Source organism: Daphnia carinata, chromosome 4 (genome assembly GCF_022539665.2).
Source record: "Daphnia carinata strain CSIRO-1 chromosome 4, CSIRO_AGI_Dcar_HiC_V3, whole genome shotgun sequence".
NCBI classification, from domain to species: domain Eukaryota; kingdom Metazoa; phylum Arthropoda; class Branchiopoda; order Diplostraca; family Daphniidae; genus Daphnia; species Daphnia carinata.
The window spans coordinates 4,830,124-4,849,436 of NC_081334.1; the positions used below are offsets into that span (position 1 = coordinate 4,830,124).

The 19,313-nt window shown below is 36.9% G+C and overlaps 6 protein-coding genes across 8 annotated transcripts; 2 read left to right on the forward strand and 4 right to left on the reverse strand.

Annotated features, from left to right (window-relative positions):
• The first annotated feature begins 3,080 nt into the window (after window positions 1-3,080).
• Window positions 3,081-4,077, forward strand: LOC130687424 (uncharacterized). The gene is made up of 3 exons (XM_057510595.2): window positions 3,081-3,209; window positions 3,376-3,594; window positions 3,697-4,077. The coding sequence occupies exons 1-3, from the start codon at window positions 3,147-3,149 to the stop codon at window positions 4,060-4,062; spliced, it is 648 nt and encodes a 215-aa protein (XP_057366578.1). The 5' UTR covers window positions 3,081-3,146; the 3' UTR covers window positions 4,063-4,077.
• A 295-nt stretch (window positions 4,078-4,372) lies between these two features.
• Window positions 4,373-7,267, reverse strand: LOC130687416 (uncharacterized). Of its 2 annotated transcripts, none has more exons than XM_057510583.2 (10): window positions 6,865-7,267; window positions 6,767-6,785; window positions 6,552-6,700; window positions 6,181-6,484; window positions 5,682-6,060; window positions 5,400-5,614; window positions 5,204-5,326; window positions 4,972-5,136; window positions 4,705-4,897; window positions 4,373-4,445 (listed from the first exon to the last, which is right to left on the reverse strand). In XM_057510583.2, exons 1-9 carry the CDS (start codon window positions 7,061-7,063, stop codon window positions 4,783-4,785), a joined length of 1,668 nt encoding a protein of 555 aa, XP_057366566.1. In that variant the 5' UTR covers window positions 7,064-7,267; the 3' UTR covers window positions 4,373-4,445; window positions 4,705-4,782. The 2 variants fall into 2 exon arrangements, with proteins under 2 accessions (XP_057366566.1, XP_057366565.1); XM_057510582.2 differs by having other exon boundaries at window positions 4,972-5,139.
• Window positions 7,268-7,804: 537 nt separating this feature from the next.
• On the forward strand, window positions 7,805-9,455 carry LOC130687419 (replication factor C subunit 3-like). Its single transcript, XM_057510587.2, has 6 exons — window positions 7,805-8,130; window positions 8,198-8,363; window positions 8,429-8,628; window positions 8,717-8,835; window positions 8,913-9,081; window positions 9,188-9,455. The coding sequence occupies exons 1-6, from the start codon at window positions 7,906-7,908 to the stop codon at window positions 9,374-9,376; spliced, it is 1,068 nt and encodes a 355-aa protein (XP_057366570.1). The 5' UTR covers window positions 7,805-7,905; the 3' UTR covers window positions 9,377-9,455.
• Window positions 9,456-9,560: 105 nt separating this feature from the next.
• LOC130687421 (mitochondrial ornithine transporter 1-like) lies at window positions 9,561-11,165 on the reverse strand. Of its 2 annotated transcripts, none has more exons than XM_057510589.2 (8): window positions 10,909-11,165; window positions 10,774-10,842; window positions 10,539-10,711; window positions 10,323-10,472; window positions 10,159-10,264; window positions 10,016-10,093; window positions 9,784-9,936; window positions 9,561-9,720 (listed from the first exon to the last, which is right to left on the reverse strand). In XM_057510589.2, exons 1-8 carry the CDS (start codon window positions 10,997-10,999, stop codon window positions 9,596-9,598), a joined length of 945 nt encoding a protein of 314 aa, XP_057366572.1. In that variant the 5' UTR covers window positions 11,000-11,165; the 3' UTR covers window positions 9,561-9,595. The 2 variants fall into 2 exon arrangements, with proteins under 2 accessions (XP_057366572.1, XP_057366574.1); XM_057510591.2 differs by having other exon boundaries at window positions 9,784-9,933; window positions 10,013-10,093; window positions 10,909-11,163.
• A 522-nt stretch (window positions 11,166-11,687) lies between these two features.
• On the reverse strand, window positions 11,688-13,735 carry LOC130687422 (uncharacterized). The gene is made up of 6 exons (XM_057510592.2): window positions 13,496-13,735; window positions 13,034-13,145; window positions 12,873-12,964; window positions 12,680-12,785; window positions 12,334-12,623; window positions 11,688-12,267 (listed from the first exon to the last, which is right to left on the reverse strand). Exons 1-6 carry the CDS (start codon window positions 13,634-13,636, stop codon window positions 12,112-12,114), a joined length of 897 nt encoding a protein of 298 aa, XP_057366575.1. The 5' UTR covers window positions 13,637-13,735; the 3' UTR covers window positions 11,688-12,111.
• Window positions 13,736-14,155: 420 nt separating this feature from the next.
• LOC130687417 (methyl farnesoate epoxidase-like) lies at window positions 14,156-16,658 on the reverse strand. The gene is made up of 9 exons (XM_057510584.2): window positions 16,321-16,658; window positions 16,026-16,262; window positions 15,804-15,943; window positions 15,461-15,739; window positions 15,285-15,399; window positions 15,033-15,210; window positions 14,852-14,969; window positions 14,634-14,775; window positions 14,156-14,569 (listed from the first exon to the last, which is right to left on the reverse strand). Exons 1-9 carry the CDS (start codon window positions 16,418-16,420, stop codon window positions 14,358-14,360), a joined length of 1,521 nt encoding a protein of 506 aa, XP_057366567.1. The 5' UTR covers window positions 16,421-16,658; the 3' UTR covers window positions 14,156-14,357.
• Between the last annotated feature and the right edge of the window lie 2,655 nt (window positions 16,659-19,313).

The window sequence follows — 19,313 nt, forward strand, 5'->3', positions numbered from 1 at the left end:
AAAAAGACTATTTATAATAAAAATGGACCGGGATTGTATGAAAGAATGACTCTCCTGCCCTACAACCACCATTCTTTACACATCCCTACAACTATCTAAAAACAAAAAAAAATCTCACTTGAAAATGATATGGTGAAGTTTTAACAAAACAAAACAATATGATTATCTATATAGTTTCTTCACCGTCATCACTCACTCCAAAAATTGTCTCCACCTCTACATTTCGAACAAATCCTGTTGTAAGACTGGGCATCCATAATGACATGTAGAAAACTATAGATTTACTGACCATATTGATGTTCATTGCATCTAGTTAAGAATTTGAAACAAACCTGTGCTTAAGTTCTTATTTCTTCACAATTTTCTTCTCTTGGCTTAGCTTATTTTCAGGATTCTCATTCAACAGTAGACATTTTCTTTCGAATGCTGCAATCAAATTATTACAATAAAGATTTTCTTGGGCTCGCAAGCATTGCCAATTGTTTGAAACACCAATCCCTATCAGCTAATACCCAACTTCACCATCCTTCTCCTAATATGATATTTCAGATTCAGTTATAATCACAAGACGGTCAATTTATATTGACATATTAAATTTGGATAAATTTCCAAACTAACCTCAGACCGAGAATTTCCCAACAATGTATTCTTCATCGTCTATGTCACTGAGCAGAGATGAAGCCTGATTTGACACCTTTTTTCCTTCATTATTTCAAGCATGGCAAAAAACACTTGGATTAGAAAGGCTACGGCGGGCGGAGCCACGTTTTTAAGCTCACCCTGCTTATGCTGGATGTTTACTTAGAGAAGAAAACTGCCCTTTTGAATGCCATGCTTCATTTTTGACTGACAAGAGATGGAAATAAACAGTATTTCTCAGACAGGCCAATGAACGGAAATTACTTGTAGGAATCTACGGGTTAAGTTATACGTTAACACTAACCTATGTTAAGTTACCGGATATTTTTTTTTCTTACCTCTTGCCTAAAAATTTTGCGCCCAAATGAAGAAAGCCTTTTTCTTTCTTGTCAGTTAAGCGCCAGAAAATGCCTCATGCTTCGTTGTCATACTTTTGCAAATAAGCCGTAATGCGAAACGAAAGCAGTAATCGGCACTAAACACCTGATTGGCTGTGATCTGGGGCTCACCACCCTCCCCCATGCCTCGGATGGTCCAATCACGGGATGACGGAGACATTTTCTACACCGGGGCGGTGGCAGGGCTCAGTTCGTGGGTCACACCGATAACCCTGTCGTCATTTTAGAAGATGGCAGGCTGGTCGCGAGGCAATATGTACTACTTAGTACATAATCGCGCCTACAGTTTTCTATATGGAGAAAGTGTGCGTTGTCGCCACTAGGGCCTTGATTTGGTTGCTTTAGTGGTTAAACCACTAAAGTTAAACCAGTTAAACAATAATGCGTGTAGCGCATGTCTTTTAAATTAATGAAATTACTTGAAATAACATGAATTCGGTTGATGTAAATTTTTCCAATGACGTAATATGTACAATATAAATACTAATGTATATGTTACAATTATACATAGATATTTATATATATTACTATTATATATGTACGATACTATTATACATATAAAATACTATAATATCTATTATATATATTTATTCTGCTTATATAATGAATATGTACAATTTGTGTGGTAATTGAAATAAAAAAATATAAAAGAAATTTTTTTTAATTATTTGTCAGCTAAATTAATTGCAATAATTAGTTGATTAATTACAGTAAATAGCCCTTGGTAAGGGCTATCTATTTTTGTGTAATTGTTATTAACATTTTCAAAGGGAAAAAATCTTAAAGGCAAAATGTGTTTTTGTTGTTTTTCGATCTAAGGTTCTAATGGACGCAACTGATAAAAACAAAAAAATTGATGTTACGCTTAAACTTTTCCTTTTCTGAAAATTTAACATAACTTTCATAGAATTAGATAGTTCTTGATAAGAGCTATCGATTGATGCAAAATTTGTCAATTTTGACTGTTTATTTTCCTCATAAATAATTATTAAGGGATTTCATGATTTTAGAAAGGGGAGGGGGTGTGTGAAAAAGACGAAACTTTGCATTGATTGTTTGATGCTTAACCTTCGTCAAAACACGAAATCATTATAATATTTTTGTTGCTGGTGATTCCAGGAACAAGTTGTTATAAACGTTTATTTTTAGGATGCATTATTTAATCCCAAAAATTACGTTTGAAAAGTGGTTTTTGATAAACCATTATGGCGGCCATTTTTTTACCGCGCCAAGTTCAAATTTTAAAAAGTGTAAATAAGTGTAAAAAATTGTAATTATAAGTACATATTTACATTTTGTTTGTGTCTATAGAATTTCAGTATTCTGTCTTAGATAGAAAATCTTAAATATTAACTAAGATAAGTTAAACAAATTTATTTCATGGGTTCTCATTTAATTTACAATTTTACGTGTCTTTTTCCACATTTCAGCGTGGAAAAACTCCAAGCAGACAATATTCCAAAAAAACAATTGACTAACGCCCTGCGCGTTTATCATGTACCCCATAAGAAAAAGTGCATCTGCAACTATGTACTACTTAGTACATATGTACTGAGACCATGTTGTGAAGATGGCGGATTCAATGAAACCAATTATAAAACAAAAGCCTTCCGAATTCTGATGATTAGCCAGAAAAATGATTGCACTTTCGTAAACAATCCATCGACTTTTCCTTTAAACAAATAGCATCAATAAAACTAGATAACTATACAAGATTTAGATTCGAAATTTAACATGAGATCACGAAAATGAAATTTGTTTTTACGTGGTTTACGTGGTTACGTATGGTTTTCTAGTTATTTAAAATTTGAAAGCATGCATTTGAAAGCATGCCACAAACCAATTTTCATCATGCATGAAAGAAGATTGGGAAGCAACAATAACGTGGTTGAAAGTTATCACTTTTTAGAAAAGGAAACCACAAGTCGGTTTCTGGATAATGTTAACTTACTTAACGCAGCGATACTGTACAGAGTATATCCTTTCTTTCTATGTGCATTTCTTCTCAGTTGATGTTTGGCTGATTTTGCAGCAACTGTGTTAAAGACATTTCTTTGTCGTGCCATTCGGCCGTGGTTATACTTTAAATAATTCTTAAAAGTTCTTCTAATGGTATTTCGCTTCCACAAGACTTTACGACTGACTTTTCTCGGAGTCAATGTCGTGATTATGGTAAACTGTTTCGAAAAATCTTAAGGTTGGCGTAAAGTGCTTCCCACTCGTCACTAAGCAAACGAAGATTCTGAAGCCTTCAGCACAGAATTTTAAATATTATGAAACAAAACATAATGTCTGGTGATGTGCTAGTCATTTTTACTAAATGTTTGTGTAAATACAGTTGACAGGTATAGCACTACTAGCGCTGTCTGCGAGGTCAATAGTTCAACGTCAAGAATTTAGGAAAGAATCGGACACTAATAAACTGATGGTTGATTGGGACAACAATGCTACTCTGAAAATGCTTATAATGGCTACTATGATCAGTATCCTGCTTATATGCCTTAGTTTCTTCGGTTTCTGCGGAGCTTACAGTGACAAAAAGTGCATCGTTTTTTATGTAAGACTACAAAACAAAACACAAGTATAATTTTTATTACATATATCTTTTTTTGGGGGTTTACTGATATATCTGCACTGGTTCGTTTTCTTCTTCCGCCAGTATCTTGTTTTCGCATCGTTGAATCTTGGAACAGTTATTTTAGGCGGAACAATAGTTCTTCGTTTCTCCAATATTCCGCAGGACAGGCTAAGCGAGCACATGGCCGAATACAGCAATAATCAAACTTCGAGAGATCTTGTAGATAAAATTCGAGAAACTCTTGGATGTTGTCTTGTCCATAATATGAACAATCAAGAGGAACTAGAATCTGCCATAGAAAATAAAATTTTGACAGCCTCATGCTGTGTTTCTCATCAGCAAGATAAGTGTGGTCAATTTTTGAGGGATAAGTCTGTTCGGTTAATGGGATGGAAAGGTGTCAATGGAACCGTTTTTACAAAGGTAATTATTAGTTGCTGTGATTAACCAATTTTTGTAACTTTAACTGATTTGTTTTTCCTGATAGGGATGTATAGCACAAATCGAAGACATGAGTGAGCGCGTCTCCGAATTCATATTGCCATTTTTTATCTTCATGGGATGTCTCGGCTTAACAGCCATATTGCTGTCCACAGCTTTATGTTGTGGAATCTAAATAATTAATAGTACTGTCACGCAATTTTAGGTTCAATTTCTCCTGTTAACTTTTGCAATAGAACTTACGGTTTAAAACGCAGGATACCTTAATCATTTCCCGAATCTAACCAACACGTATCTTTAAATGAAAGTCTTGATCTTGAGGTGTGACATGTGTTATTGATCTTTTTCGTTGACACGTAATCTTTTACACGTTTGCAGGTCGCAGTTGCCTAAACAAGTTTTCAAAATGTTTGCATTACAAAAATTCACGGAAACCTCCCTTTGCCACTTCCAAAGGAAAATTTTTTTTCCGATAACGATAAAAAAAAAATATCGAGAAATGATAAAGAAAGCAGAGTCAACTTTTAACTAACGGCCCTCTTTCCTTGGCAGCTAGATTTGGCTTAAACAAAAACAGAACTTCATTTAGAAATACTAATGAGGTAAAAGTGTGTGCATGCATGACAGATAACGAGAAAAAACACATACCTTTTCGTTTGTTTTTGCATGCTTTGATTTTCTTCTAGGACTTGTTAATGCAATGTATCCGACAGCATAAATTTCAGTTCAGAAGCAGCTCAAATAACCGATTTTGCAATCTGTTTCACCTTTGCTTTCAAGACTAATGCTGTTTAGTTGTACGCCATTTACAACTTGCTCAGCCAACGTAATCTGAAATAGTCTTCGGTTGCAAAACTGAGATTACCAGGAGAACAGAAAAAATTCGACAGAAATGGGCTAAAGCCAATAACAAACCTTATATCCCAGCCGGATGAATTTGCCTTAGAACGAAAAAGGCTTCCATCAATATAGTCGCATTGGGAATCGATTGCTATCGAAGAAACAATCGGCGTGGTTCGGCATTCGTTATCTGCAGCCGAACGAAATTGATCCATACACGGAACAAGAGGACACGAAATACTACTAGATGACAAAATGTGAATTATTCCAATCTTCCTGAACGGTTGTACAACCAGAAAATATTTACGTTTTTTGGAACGTATTAGGTAGCATAAAACATAGTTTGAGGAGCAAAGGCTGTTTGTTACTCGTTTTCAAGACGATTGCCAATGTCATTGGCCGGATAACAGGAATTTCACAGAAGAATAACCTATATGGAATAACACAATGAAAAATGTAGTGGCACGAGGAAGTAGCACGTGGAAATAAAAAAATTCAATTACGGAAACACTGCATCGGTAGGGCTTTGAATATTCAAGCATCCCCCACCATTAAAGGCATCAGCATTACACACTTCCTGCTTTCCAAAAGTGCTTTTGGATCCACATCTGAAAACGTCAAAAATGTCTCCTTTAATTTCAAATAGTCCGCGAACAGCAGCCAGGCATGGCTGCAGTTGTTGGCGAGACATGTTATGCCATGGCTTGCTGTCTACCAACTAGAAAAAAAAAGACGCATCAGGATGTATGAATTTGATCATTGGTAAACAATATAAAACAATTTACCTGTCCACCGTCGTACTTCCCTTGACCATATCCGGGACAGAAACTTGTACGAATAGGTAACGAGTTCGTTCCATGTAAATTCATGTAGGGAAACAGAAGCGACCAAAATTTGAAGCTGAGCTCTTTAAATTGTTCAATAGGGTGACATTCGTAAATCCAGCCAGGAGCAAAAACCGCGGCAGAAAGATTGTGCTGCCTTACAACGGAAAAGGCTGCATCTGTATTGAATCCACCGCCTCCGAAGCAATTTCGTCCAAAAACGTCGATACCAACATACACATCGAATATTCTTTCTCCGGCCACAATGGCAGATTTCGTCAAATTTGCTGGCTCCCATACATAATTTAAGAAGATTCCATCACAAGAATCGAAAAAGTCTCTGAATAGTGACAGTAAAAATATTTGAAACAAAACATTAATGATAAAAACATTTTTAATAATTTAAAACGATTTGAGTCGGGTAAAGATAAGGAAGAGAAAGAATGCAAATGGTTATTACTTATTTTTTGCATTTAGTTCATTCTGCCAATCCAGTTTTCCATCTTTAGTAACACTATCATACCAAATTATCTTGCCGCAATTTCCAGCGAAAACAAGTTCTTGTTTCAAGCGACGAAGAAAGTATAAAATATTATCTACTACCATTTTCTCCAATGAGTTTTCAATATTGATAAGCCAGCCATCACAATTATGGTACAGTGTTAAATCAGTTATTGAACTGACAAACTCATTGACTGCATCTTTAGATGAAAATACTTCCTTGCAAATGGTAGTTCCCTCATCCCATTCTGTGATTATAGTACCTGTGCAGAAAAATAAGGTATACAATAAGTCAAGTACAAAGGTAATTTAACTTTTTATGCAAGGCACCCAGAATAGGGACCCCATGAAGGTGGGCTGCATGGATCCAGCAGGGTGGCGGAACGGTAATGAAATGATGGCTGAAGTAGACAAAAATATCAACAATGCCCCACTGAATGAAACTGTATGCCTCAGCATTTGAACATCCTTCAATGAAACTTAGATCAAAAGAACAAAAATTAAGATTAAGGATCATTAACACGAAAACTTGCTCAATTATTTACCTATCTTCAAGGTAGCCACCTTTTTAAACATATTGAATTAGAATAAAACATTCAGTAAGTTTACAGAAAGAATTTGTCATGTCAAAATAACACCTCACCCTTCATATCGTGACAGATAATAGTTTTAGGTACATTATTTGTGGACTGTTCCCTAAAACTTCCACCTGGTTCAGTAGCTGTAAAACACTGCTGCCCAAACTGGGATCTTGAACGATCAATGAGAGGCTTCCAGGATTTTAATTCATCAAGTGAACGAATTGGAACTGATAAAGCTCCCTTGTAAAATTCTTCACCCATTATTTAGTTGGCAATTGTTAGTTTAAAAACCCAAATTCACACTTTTCACAGGTGAGATGTTTCTCAAATGGAAAAACCTGGTTTATGAGTCACTTACGAATCTGGTGTACCTTGTGTCAGTGCCATAGACTAGTCTAGCAAGAGGATGAGGCTTTTTCATGATTTCAAGTTTGGCACTATACAATTTTGCATTACGCAATTCTTTTTCTTTTACTTATAACCAATTCCGGATGCTGTGTCGAAAACTTCCGAATTGTGTCTAAAGAATTGTTTGTTTGTTTTCCATAGGCGGGTTAGGACGAAAGGGGGTTTTAATTTATTTAACGCACGAATATTTGGCCCATTAAAGAAATGTTTTGGAATACTAAAGATTAAGACATCCTGCTTCTTCTACAATTCTGGAGTCTATTCTAAGTCTTCTAATTTTTAATATTAAACTGTAGTACATTTTAAAGTTACTGTACCTTCAACAAAAACAAAAAGAAAATCGATTAAAATCACCCCAGGCTTTGACTTTAATTAATTCTCATTACGAAATCATGTAGAGTTTAATTGTATCCACCATTCGTGTTCTAGTAAGCTGCAAAATGAGAAAAAATTCAAATATTAAGAAAAAAAAAGTCACATTCCAAAGTAATTAGGCAACGCAGCTCTCCGCAGTGAAAAAAAAAAACAAATAATAAAAAGGCGCGAAAGGAAAGAGGTTGTCTGCTTTTTGGCTCTGAAATTGTTTAACGTGTTCGCTCGCATTCCTCAGTTTGGATTGAAAAGTATCAATTCCTCAGCTGCTTGTTGTTACTTATATTTTCTCGTTTGGCTCAGAGTACACCTTTTCAATCAAAATGAGTCTTTGGGTAGATAAATATCGTCCCAGCACTCTTGCAAAATTAGACTTTCACCGTGAACAAGCCGAGCGCTTAGAAAAAATGGTTGCCAAAGGAAATTTTCCTCATTTGCTCATTTACGGTCCTCCCGGAGCCGGAAAAAAAACTAGGGTGATGGCCCTTCTTAGGGAACTATATGGACCTGGAGTGGAAAAGCTACGCATGGAACACCAGAATTTTACTGTAACCATTTTCACTATATTTTTTTTGTCAGACATCATGTTAAAAAGTATATAATGATCTGTTTTAGACCCCATCTAATAAGAAAATCGAAGTCATGACAATTGCAAGCAACTATCACATTGAAATTAATCCAAATGATGCTGGTATCTATGACAGAATTGTAATTCAAGAAATGATCAAGAACATTGCTCAAGCACAACAATTGGATATTGGTGGCCAGAGAGAATTTAAAGGTCTTAACTATTTCATGAAAGCAGAAAATTTTTGTTCTAGTATCTAAAATAAAATTCTTTTATAGTTGTTGTTTTGACCGAAGTTGATAAACTAACCAAAGATGCCCAGCATGCACTGAGAAGAACAATGGAAAAATACATGGCCACCTGCCGAATCATCCTTTGTGCCAATTCTACTTCTAAAATTATTGGACCACTCCAAAGCAGATGTCTTGGAATAAGAATTCCAGCTCCCTCTCATGAAGATGTCATTAAAGTTTTGCAGGTTGTTACCAATAGAAATTGAAGATAAATTGCTAACCTATCAATACCAGGAGTCACATACTTTTCAATAATTTGATTTGTCAGAACAGATGGTAAGCAAAAAAGAAGGAATTAATTTACCTGATGAATTTGCGATACGTTTAGCAGAAAAATCTGAAAGGAATCTAAGAAGAGCACTACTAATGTTGGAGGCTTGTAAAGTACAGCAGTAGGTTTAGTATTACTGTATTTGAGAACACCTTTTAAACTGCTTATTAGTAACACTTACTATTCGTAACATTTTAGATATCCCTTCACCGCTAAGCAAGAAATAGTCGAGCCCGATTGGGAAGCGTATCTTCGAGAAACAGGACAAAAGATGGTCTCCGAACAAAGCCCAAAAGCCTTATTAGAAGTGCGAGGAAGAATCTATGAACTCTTATCGCATTGCATTGCGCCGGAAATGATAATCAAGGTGAAATTAATATTGTTGACAATTAAGCATCATAATATTTATTAACTTTCTCGTTGTTTTTTTTTTTAATTTTTTCTATCATTCATTCTTTCTCTTTTTTTTTCAGAAACTTCTTAGAGAAATCCTAAAAAATTGTGATGGCCAATTAAAGGCTGAAATAACTTCTATGGCTGCATATTATGAACACCGTCTATGTCTTGGAAGCAAAGTTATCTTTCACATTGAGGCGTTCGTTGCAAAATTCATGGCTATCTACAAAAGATTTTTGGAAGAAAGCTTCGCAAATATGATGTAACACCGAAGTGGTTTACATTTTGCCTTCACTTAGAAAAATTTCGAGATAACGCGGATTATACACTTGGGCATCAATTCAACTCTTCTGAATTTCTTATTGTTCAACAAGCATCTAAATTACAGTACAATTCAAGCTTTTGCCTTGTTTACCAAATGGAAATAGTCCAACTCAGCCATTAGTAATGGCTTATTCTTACATGTATTATTTTGATCAGTTCCTCTAAAATTTGTCACAGAATTCGTTCATAAATTTACGGCTAGTTTCATAGGCCAAAAATAAGGCTCCGGTGCCAGGAAACGTCCTAATTATTGTCGGACCTAATCCATTGTACAGGGCCATTACACCTTCAAAATAACGGACCGTTGATTATGTTAAGCGGAAAAAAAAAGAAAAACATACAGCCTTACCTTCCGTCCGGGCAATGTGGAAGAGCATTTTCATCATAGGCTGGGATGCTGCTTGGCTGACTTGTACGCGGCTCTTTATAACATCAAACGGGAAAATTGCAACCCATAAAGAAATTCCGCCAACACCACCACAAACAATTGTTCTAACGGCTCCTTTACATTCAAATAACAATGTCGTTATTATTTATAGTATCAATTTATATATGATGTCACAAACTGAAAACTTTACAACCTATTTCGTCTTTGGTTTTGCCAGGTGGAGTGAGAAGATGCCGGCACAGCTCGTAACCACCAAAGAAACAAAAGTATCCTGTACATGGACTACAGTATAACATAACTTTAAAAATAATTTTCCAATGCAGTTTTCTTTGATACCTGGCATTTCTCTTGCAAAAGTAGGAACAAGGCCACGAAACATTCCTTTAAATCCTTCATTTTTTATAATTTCCCTTGTTATTGTCCACGGGCCTACAGATTTTGCCTGTAATCATTAATTTTCTCTTTATCTGGTAATGTAAGCAAGTAAAAGTGTTGCAAACCTTAGATTTTCCATTTGCCAAGCCTTGTGTTTCCTGAAGTGCTTGCAACCTGCATTTAACTAACTCTGTGGGACACAAAGTAAGTGAAGAGAAGAATGCTGCAAAGAAGCCAGCAGATGCATTAGCCAATGGGCTAAGATCTTGCACTTTCTGTAATGATATAATAGACAAGTTTCATTTACAAGATGTAGTTTTTCTATGCTTATATACTATTACAGGTATGTCAATGGCCCAAGCTACAGCTTTTTGGCAAACCCCATACCCAGCAAAGAGAACCGAGTTTTCTGCAATATTAGCTGCCAAAGCTGGTACCGTTCCTGCATAAAGACCTCTAATTCCATCTTTTGCAAACGTTGTTTTGAAACAACTAAACATGTTGTTATATAAAGCTGTAGATAAAAAATAAAAAACATCAAACAGAAAATCACTGTGAAATATTTAAGGTACTTACTTGGGAATGTTTGCATTTTCACTTTCACTGTGTCGAGTGACTGTCCAACAAAAACATTGGCCGCCCCACCTGATTAGAGTAAAATATAAACATGAAAAGAGCACTAAAATTGGATTAAAAATTAATAGCTATTACCAAGTGATCCTGCAATGAGGTCAACAGTTGCTTCACGGAACTTGCTGCGTTCATTACTGCTTAGAAGTTTTGCGCTAGTTGAAGACTCCATTTATATCTGCACTAAAATCTTTGCTTCTTAAAACTGTACTTTGCGTCGATCTATATACGGAACATGAGACAACTCTTTGCACTAATTTACTGCATTGAGCGATTTGAGTATTATTGTATTTTTTTTTTGGCGTATATCCCAAAACCAACTTTGAACATTGTTAAACTCGGCGTAGCCGTCCTTGAAAATATTGCTATTATTGAACACCAGGTGGTTCTGACATTTTAGTTTCTTTTTGTTGATACAAAAATTTCTTTTCTGGTAACTTTTTTAATATAGCAATTCAACTCACAAATTTTCAAGCGTTTTCAAGATTATAATGCATGTGCTGCAAAGATTCATGTCGAACACAAACAGTCTTAGTAATAATGGGTATCGGTTTTTACGTTAAAGCCAGCTTTGCAGATATCGGCTTTCTCGAATACCAGAGCGACAGTACTTCATGCCATATAAATTATGGGTGTGAATATGAAAGTGTTTTGAACCAAATCTCGTGGTTATGGCTAAATGATTTCAAAGGCTTTGTCCTATGCCCTGTAAAATTATGCGTTCCATTAGGAGCACGATCACCTATCCGTAACTCGACAGATACGTTGTGCACATGCTTAACACACAACCATAAAGTAAGACTTAAACTACGTACGAGTAATTCTTACTAATACAATTGAAAAGTGACATTATGGAAATATTGCGTTTACTACAGCCCAATATATTTCGTTTCTGGCAAATATGAAAAATGAGAACTAGCGTCCATCACTTCAAATGAAGACTGAGGAATACGACGTAAATCAGACAACCTGAGGCTAGTCACCTTCTGGCTGACAATTATAAAGGATAGGAAGGACTGTATATTTTTATGTACCGGACAAAAGAGTGGAAACTAAATTGAAACTTGGTGGACACCAAACAACAATTTTCATTCAAGTTATTGCAAGAAATAAAAAAAAAAATGCACAGTATCAATGAAGCAGGTCATATTGACTAATAAAAGAAATCAATGGCGCCGTCCCATATTGATTCCCTGGACAGACAGATGATGGCTTTTTCTATTTAGGATACAATTGTTTCTTCAAAAAGTAACGCGTCATACAGGAATAATATGATCCTGGCAATCAGGCCAAAAGTATTTTTTCTTTCTTCTCTTCGTGGAGAGGAGCTAAATAGTTGTCAGCCACAACAATGTAACCACTTTTTATTAAGGTTTCGTAACTTGGAGGATCTAAGTTCGTCAAATCGCCATTTCCCGTAGTTTCTGGGTTTTCTTTGGACTGCATATACAACAAAAAACCGTAATAATGAAAAGCAACGTAGAAGAACATAAGATATACGCTTACTTTCTTGTGTTTCATGAAGGCAAGTATATAGAAAATGCTGATAAATAGCAAGGAGATTGACCCCGTCACGATTAGGATGAACGACAAACGGTGTAGCCACAACCGGGTTGCGCAAAGAGAGATTTCAGCAGGGTCGACTGACGACATCTCATCTCCCATTAAATTAATTATTTCCACGTCACCTGCAGACAACTTGTCATCCAGTTTATTTCCTTGTGTAGGCATGTCTCCTAGAAGGTCCAACAACTGGCCAGAGACGAGAGTGCGCTGTTGCACATCTTTTGGAACATCTAAACAGGGAATGACATTAAACAAAACATACTAACTTCATGCATCACTCATTTACCATTTTCATTGTCCTCTGTGGACCAAAATGTAGAAGAAACCATTCCTATAATGGAATTCAGAAAGTTCATCTGTTTTTCAGCCTCCTCCAGTAGATGATGACTCATCTACAAACATTGACAAACAGAAAGGAAAGATTAATCAGCACATTCATAATATTTTCCCACATTTTGTACAAACATTTTTGGTCCTACCTCCATAATATTGTCAATTTCTTTTTTGGCAAAGTCGCATCCAGATATACAAACATCGCGATTTTTTTCAACAACATAAGCCTCATTACAATCTGGAGATAATAAAAAACTGATAAAAAAAAACTTATTACAATGGACAAATACAAACAATAAGTTCTTACTGCTGACACAAAGAAGATGAAAAGCAGTTTCATTAAAATCTACTAGGTCTGCAGTTTCAGCATACTCAAAGAAGCGACAGCCCCTTTCACAGTCCTCTACCAAAGCTGTGTCCTGCACAATTTTTAGTACAATAAAAAAAAAAAATAACAATAGAGAAATTATACATGTCTCCAGTTTAAAATTCTTGAGTGCTAATGATAGAGAATGATCATGAATTTCATTATGATTCAAAAGAAAAATTAACAGCACAAGGACCTAAAGAGACATAATTGCACAGCAATAAACGGAAAACCATGGTGAGCAACAAGATTCTTTTCGCTACTTAAATACTAGCATAAAACACAAACCACAATAGTTCTAACAGCCTTTTCATTAGAAACGAAAGTTTCATTGTTCAGTCTTTCAAGGAACAATTTCTTTTACAAGTTACTTTTGCACACGCAAATAACAAGTGTTATTACCGTTGCCTGATGGCAGCGATCACTGCAAAGCTTGCTGACGTAACCCTTGGAAATGATAACATTGTTTTCCATTCCAAACACGGATGACTCAAAAGTATAGACAATAAGTCCCGTAATAATCAAAAATGCTTTAAACTCCATGACAAACAACTAAATTTTACAAAATTTGCAAGTAAATATTATGGGGTGGTGTTAGTTTGACGTCAAAGTTCGTTATAGTTACTCAAGAGATAAAAAATAATATTTCTAAATCAGTAGTCAACTACGACGAAACTAGAGCAGCGTTGCCACTATGTTATCATCGGATACACGATCTGAATCGATAAGCAGTTAGGGCTCGGCCCCGGTTGGCCCCGGGTTAATTGAGATCCGCTTGCTACCGAAAAGAACTGTCGCAAAGCTGAAAAACGTTTATAAAACAATAGCAATAAAAATAAAGTAAGATAAAAAAAAACACAACTGAAAACATATTTTACACGCATGGCACCAGTATCTTCCCATATTCTAATTCATAACCAGGAGCCGAGCACATATAAGAAATAGAGTGCCAATCCAATAGGGGTAGATATTTTAGGCTTTCGGGATCGAAAAAAGATCCATCGCATTCCGGTCGAACTGATTCGAAAGTCAAAATAAAGATAGCTAGCAATGTTGAAAATGGTTTTATTACAGCAATTTGCGATTGTTAAAGCGTTGATTAGATGAGTTGGTTGTAGTAGGACTGCCGAGAATATATTACAAATTAGAACTGATGGCAAATGTGCTATACCGTTTGCTTGTTTGTCGTGTGCGGGAGGATATCGAAAAATCTGACTGGCGTTATAATGGGCATTTCTGTTGTTCTTCGCCCAGCAACGAAGCATCAATAGCCGAATCTTTTGGACACGCGTGCAATGCAAGGACGAGGAGCCAAAGACAGGCCAGGAATGGGTTCAAGTGAAGGTCGTAATGCTTCATCAACGAGGAATTCGTCGTTAATATTTGGAGACTCAAATCGAAAGTGTTGCATGATGCACGTGAAGAAAAGGAAAAGTGAGCACCTCGCCAGAGTTTCGCCTATGCAGCTTCGTTTACCTACAACCAGTTTCAAGGTTAAAAATGAAGGTAAAATTTGGGTGATAGAGTACGAGAAATTAACCTAGGCCAAAGTTGAACATCAACTCTGATTTGACGTAATTCCCTGCAGTATCCAAATGCCTTTCTGGTAGAAATTTGGTCGGTTCAGGCCAAATATCAGGGTCGTTGTTTATGGCCCAAAGATTGATAAATACCACACTACCCTAATGTATTCATAATATCAATTTTTGTAGACGATTCAATGATTTCGTGAAGAATGATGAAAAAGAGTTTGCAAACCTCGGGTATGGCGTACCCTTGGCATTTCGTGTTCTTTTGGGCAACGTGGGGTACAGTAAGAGGTGCAACGAGACCGAGTCTCTGAATTTCTTGAAGGGTAGCTTCTGTATACGGTAATCTTTTGGGCGAGATTGATTTGCAACAAAATGAAGCACACAATGCCAATGTATTACTCAATTACCTTCTCCTGTCTGCTAAAGAAGGTTGGTTTCCCTGAAGAACTTCATCTATCTCTTGTTGTACTTTGGTCTGAATTTCAGGATGCAATATCATAAAGAGCAAAGCAAATCCAAGAGTGTGACTGGTTGTTTCTGAACCAGCGACAAAGATGTCGAAAATCGTACCCAACAGCTGTTCCTCTGCACCATCAATAAACATTGACAAACAAAACAAATAACGTCTGCCAACAGTTTTTGCTTTTAGATTAACGTACCATCAAAAGTTGAATTTTTAGACGATTTGTTGTCATCCAATTTTTCCAAGTAAAGATCAATAAAATCTCTCGGTGAATCGGGTTGACGACTTTTCCTATGTTCTGCAATTTCCTCCTATAGAAAACGATCAAAAATTAACATGCAGTCAGTGTAAATCCTACTTAACGTATAGTACTTTGACGTAGGATCGTACAGGTGCAATGAATCCCATCAACCTGTTGTAACCACTTAGCCCAGGAAAAATGAAACGTAACGGTGGCATAAAACTCAACACTGTTGGACCGCCGTCACTGAAACGCATAAAACCGTTCACACAAGACGCAAGTTTTCTCATTTTTGGGTCTCCTCGCTGGAACCGGGTACCCGCAACCATAATCCACAAGATGTTAAGGACTGCAGTGGTGAATAGGTTTTCCAGTTTGATGTTTCCGCTGTTTGACGAATCCACAATGTTCTGACAAACAACATGGACATGACATGATTATGCAAAATTGTTCTAGATTATATATTAAGCCTACTTTAATTTCGGATACAAGATGGGTAATTTCATCCAAAATTGTCCCTTCGTGAAAAGATTTTCCGATTCCAACATCCTTCAAATGTTTGACTGTATATCGCCTTTGCTCTTTCCACAATTCACCGTCTGTCATCAACACACCTGTCAGAAGGTATGTTACGTAAGACAACATGTAATAAGGCGAACAAATGCAAAATTAGCTCTTAACTTTAACATATAGTACCTCGACATAGTCCCTTGGTACGAAGGCTAAAATCAAAAGACTTTGGTCTCCCCAAAAGCAATGGATTGTTTAAAGCATCAATTGCTGCCTGGCGACCAGAAATGCAAATGAATTTCCTGTGAAGTAGGATTAAACCAATTACAGGGCCGTACTGTTTCGATAGCTTGTGGATTGCCTTAGACAAAAAAGGTTCATTTTGCATACGAAGAGTAAGGAAACTTAGAACTCCAGGTGGGCCTAAATAAAAAGGAATAAAATGTTGAAACGTCAAATTAATGAAGAACAAACAATTCACCTGGCGGGAAGTCAGCAGGTGTGCGAATGAGATTAATGTACCAGAAAATCACCCAACCAAAGGCGGACAATAACAAACAATATCCTATTAACATCAGCATTTTAGTTTCACTTCATGAGAGAAGCACTCCTTACAATGGACTAGCTGCTACGTGAAAGTATGACTTTAAACAGGGACACACATCCGATAACAACTACCTACTACAAGTTCAGGAGGCAATGCATAGCTGAATATCTAATTTGGGTCAGTAGGGCAATGAACAGCTGGCATTTACGTTTTCATCTTGCCGTGTCTGCGAGCGTCAAAGTGAAACTGCCCAAGAATAAGCAGGTAGTTTGAGAAAAGGAGAAAATGTGCGGCATCATTACTAATCATATTGGGCACGTCAAAATGATGAAAAATTTGTCGATCAAAAATAGCTCCGCCAATGACTTTTGACGAAGTGCTATAAAGAGGAAGAGGGCTACACAACCAAAACAAGATTACTGTATGTGGTGGTAGCCGCTCGTGCCCACATACACGGGCTCAACCAATAATGGAATGGTGTAACGCTGCGACTAAATTTCGCTAAAAAATGAGACAGAAATATCCATAAACTTACATTCACACCAATTGTGGCTTCTTCTTTCTTCGATGCTATTCAATTAAGGAGTTTCGGCAAAGCCAATGCGTATGTCATATGTGTTATAGTAATGTGTCTGTTTCCTTTGCCTTAAGATTCCTGTGTAGAATTCCAGAACAGAAATAAGTTCATAAAATACTCTAATAGTAAAAATATTTGAAATACGTGGCACCTTTGATTGATTCCTGTTTGCCTAAATGTGAATCTTTCTGGGTCTGTAGAGCTGTGTTAAGCACATCCACCAGAGATGAGTGTACCCTGTCACATTACTTTGTAGATTACACAGTATTTTTTTTCTAATGTCTTCAGTGAAAGCAAGGTGTTCTTAAGACGAAATATATACGACAGGCACAGCAACTGTAAACTTAATAAAAAGTGGCACATATGAAGATCTTTGGTTGATTTAAGTGGAAACACAGATTGAAAACTAGGGCAGCAACTAATAAACAGTAATTACCTTCAACTTGACTCCTTCAGTAATCCCCAGATCAGAGAACTCGAATGAGTAAACAAATCAAAACAAGGGATGCTTTAGGGCAGCCCCATGCCCAATGAGGAGACCAAAGGCAACAACATCCTTTTCATTGGAAAGGATTACTTCCATCAGTTACAGAGAAGAACTTCTGTATCATCTTCTTATATTTTAGTTGTTCTCCATGGCCCTGTTTGCATTTTATGAATTTAAATAAAATGACGGGTACAGCATACTATCTTTTCCGCGCCAAAACAGAAGTGGCTATTCTGCACGAGCGCGCCATTTCTTTCAAGATGTGTCGGAACTACCACCCCTACGTCAATCGAGTTTTCTAATCGTAAGCTTCGGTATCCAACCACCAGCAATCTTCTGCTTCTAATTGCTTTATTATATCTTAAAAATAAAAAAAATGGATTTTTAATAAATCGTTTAATCAGTTAATTAATTAGGTCCTCTTTTTTTAAAATGGCGCCATTGAATCCACTACCTAGAGAGATGGCGCCGCAATCATAATCGATATATAATCGACGATCGTAATTCGTTGTTTGATTGTTACGCCGAATGTTTAAAAAAAAGTCTTAGCCTCACTTGTAGTACTTGTCACTTGTCGCCTTTGTTCTTAGCTCATTATGAGAATGTAATGGCGTGGTGAGCACAGTATCTTGTACACTTTGTTCTGGCTGTACGTGGTTTGACTTTTTTTAACAGTCTGTAGACGAAAGACGGCAGTTAATTGCATCTTACCCAGCAGGATAAACGTTTTCCTGTTTGTTACCAAGACAAACCACGTAATTAAAGATCAGTAAACGCTGGGGACAAGGAAAGAGCATCGATATTGCCCTTGTTGGACGCCATTGTAATCGCAGAGTACTGTAATGGTAATACCGCACAGAATGGGAAAACTGACCTTAAAAAAAAAAGGGAAGCAGAAAGTAAAGAAAACTAACGTGTACGTTTGGCAAGAGCTCAGCACATAAATTGACGAAAGTCTATCTACTCATTCACGCTCCACAGTTTTCCTTATCGCGTGGCCTTTTATGTGTTGGAGAAACGCTTCCTACGTACCCCAAGAAGAATATATTCACGCTGTTCTTCCGTTTCTGTGGAGTTATTGGGTCCGAAACACTATAGACGAATGACACTCGAAAATCCGTAGAGACGGGTTATTTTCGAATCCATTCCTTAATTGGTTTACGTATTGTTCGCATTCCTTCAAGGCGAGTCGCCCACACATGCAAATGGAACCCATCGTGTTTACTGTGACCGTAGCTGAGATCTAGCAGTGTGACATGGTGGATTGAAAGCAAACTATTACGTCTAGTACAGGTCTATTTGCACCTTGCGTCACATTGAAGCACAATGTTCGATGCTAATTCCTTCTCATCCTAAACTGAGTGACGCGAGGTGCAAGCCGAAATTTTGCATCTTGCGTCACACATATTAGCGAGACGAAGAATTTGCATGGAACCTCGAACCTGAATCGTTCAGAGCACCGTGCATGGGCAGATCATCGCGGACGCAGCAGATGGGCCAAGCGTAGAAATATATATAGGATCTGCCGTGTCTTAATAGGACGGAACCGAGAGGCAGTATAGCACTAAATGTATAGGCCAGCATGTACAATGACAGCTGTATAAACTAATAGTCCCATACATGAGAGCAAGGCTCCTGCGTGCGGCTACCAAAGCGATCAATAACACTGGAGTCTCTGCTCTTTTCTTTTTTGGATGCACTGCTGCTATACCGGCCCTTTTTTTTTCACTTATCTCCTTTTTTGAAATGCATTCGTTAGGAATGATCTATCATCTGTAGATGGTTTGTATAGTTATAGGCTGGACGCTGATGTGTATACAGTAGGTGTCTCATAGTTGAAATGGATGTCGATGTTCTTTTCGG

What these genes read in the sequence shown, in the direction of transcription:
- LOC130687424 (XM_057510595.2), top strand. Translation starts at nt 3,147, where the DNA reads ATGGTATTTCGCTTCCACAAGACTTTACGACTGACTTTTCTCGGAGTC. An exon ending in GAGTCAATGTCGTGATTATG is followed by an intron (nt 3,210 to 3,375) that starts GTAAACTGTTTC and finishes GTGTAAATACAG; the next exon opens with TTGACAGGTATAGCACTACT. An exon ending in AAAAGTGCATCGTTTTTTAT is followed by an intron (nt 3,595 to 3,696) that starts GTAAGACTACAA and finishes TTCTTCCGCCAG; the next exon opens with TATCTTGTTTTCGCATCGTT.
- LOC130687416 (XM_057510582.2), bottom strand. Translation starts at nt 7,063, where the DNA reads ATGGGTGAAGAATTTTACAAGGGAGCTTTATCAGTTCCAATTCGTTCA. An exon ending in GGAAGTACGACGGTGGACAG is followed by an intron (nt 5,615 to 5,681) that starts GTAAATTGTTTT and finishes TTTTTTTTCTAG; the next exon opens with TTGGTAGACAGCAAGCCATG. An exon ending in CCTACCGATGCAGTGTTTCC is followed by an intron (nt 5,327 to 5,399) that starts GTAATTGAATTT and finishes TATTCCATATAG; the next exon opens with GTTATTCTTCTGTGAAATTC.
- LOC130687419 (XM_057510587.2), top strand. Translation starts at nt 7,906, where the DNA reads ATGAGTCTTTGGGTAGATAAATATCGTCCCAGCACTCTTGCAAAATTA. An exon ending in TGGAACACCAGAATTTTACT is followed by an intron (nt 8,131 to 8,197) that starts GTAACCATTTTC and finishes GATCTGTTTTAG; the next exon opens with ACCCCATCTAATAAGAAAAT. An exon ending in ATGTCATTAAAGTTTTGCAG is followed by an intron (nt 8,629 to 8,716) that starts GTTGTTACCAAT and finishes TTGTCAGAACAG; the next exon opens with ATGGTAAGCAAAAAAGAAGG.
- LOC130687421 (XM_057510589.2), bottom strand. Translation starts at nt 10,999, where the DNA reads ATGGAGTCTTCAACTAGCGCAAAACTTCTAAGCAGTAATGAACGCAGC. An exon ending in GAAAATGCAAACATTCCCAA is followed by an intron (nt 10,712 to 10,773) that starts GTAAGTACCTTA and finishes TTTTATCTACAG; the next exon opens with CTTTATATAACAACATGTTT. An exon ending in CCACATTGCCCGGACGGAAG is followed by an intron (nt 9,721 to 9,783) that starts GTAAGGCTGTAT and finishes GTTATTTTGAAG; the next exon opens with GTGTAATGGCCCTGTACAAT.
- LOC130687422 (XM_057510592.2), bottom strand. Translation starts at nt 13,636, where the DNA reads ATGGAGTTTAAAGCATTTTTGATTATTACGGGACTTATTGTCTATACT. An exon ending in AAATTGACAATATTATGGAG is followed by an intron (nt 12,786 to 12,872) that starts GTAGGACCAAAA and finishes CAATGTTTGTAG; the next exon opens with ATGAGTCATCATCTACTGGA. An exon ending in CACAGAGGACAATGAAAATG is followed by an intron (nt 12,624 to 12,679) that starts GTAAATGAGTGA and finishes TTCCCTGTTTAG; the next exon opens with ATGTTCCAAAAGATGTGCAA.
- LOC130687417 (XM_057510584.2), bottom strand. Translation starts at nt 16,420, where the DNA reads ATGCTGATGTTAATAGGATATTGTTTGTTATTGTCCGCCTTTGGTTGG. An exon ending in ATCTTGTATCCGAAATTAAA is followed by an intron (nt 15,740 to 15,803) that starts GTAGGCTTAATA and finishes GTTGTTTGTCAG; the next exon opens with AACATTGTGGATTCGTCAAA. An exon ending in TAAAAATTCAACTTTTGATG is followed by an intron (nt 15,211 to 15,284) that starts GTACGTTAATCT and finishes TTGATGGTGCAG; the next exon opens with AGGAACAGCTGTTGGGTACG.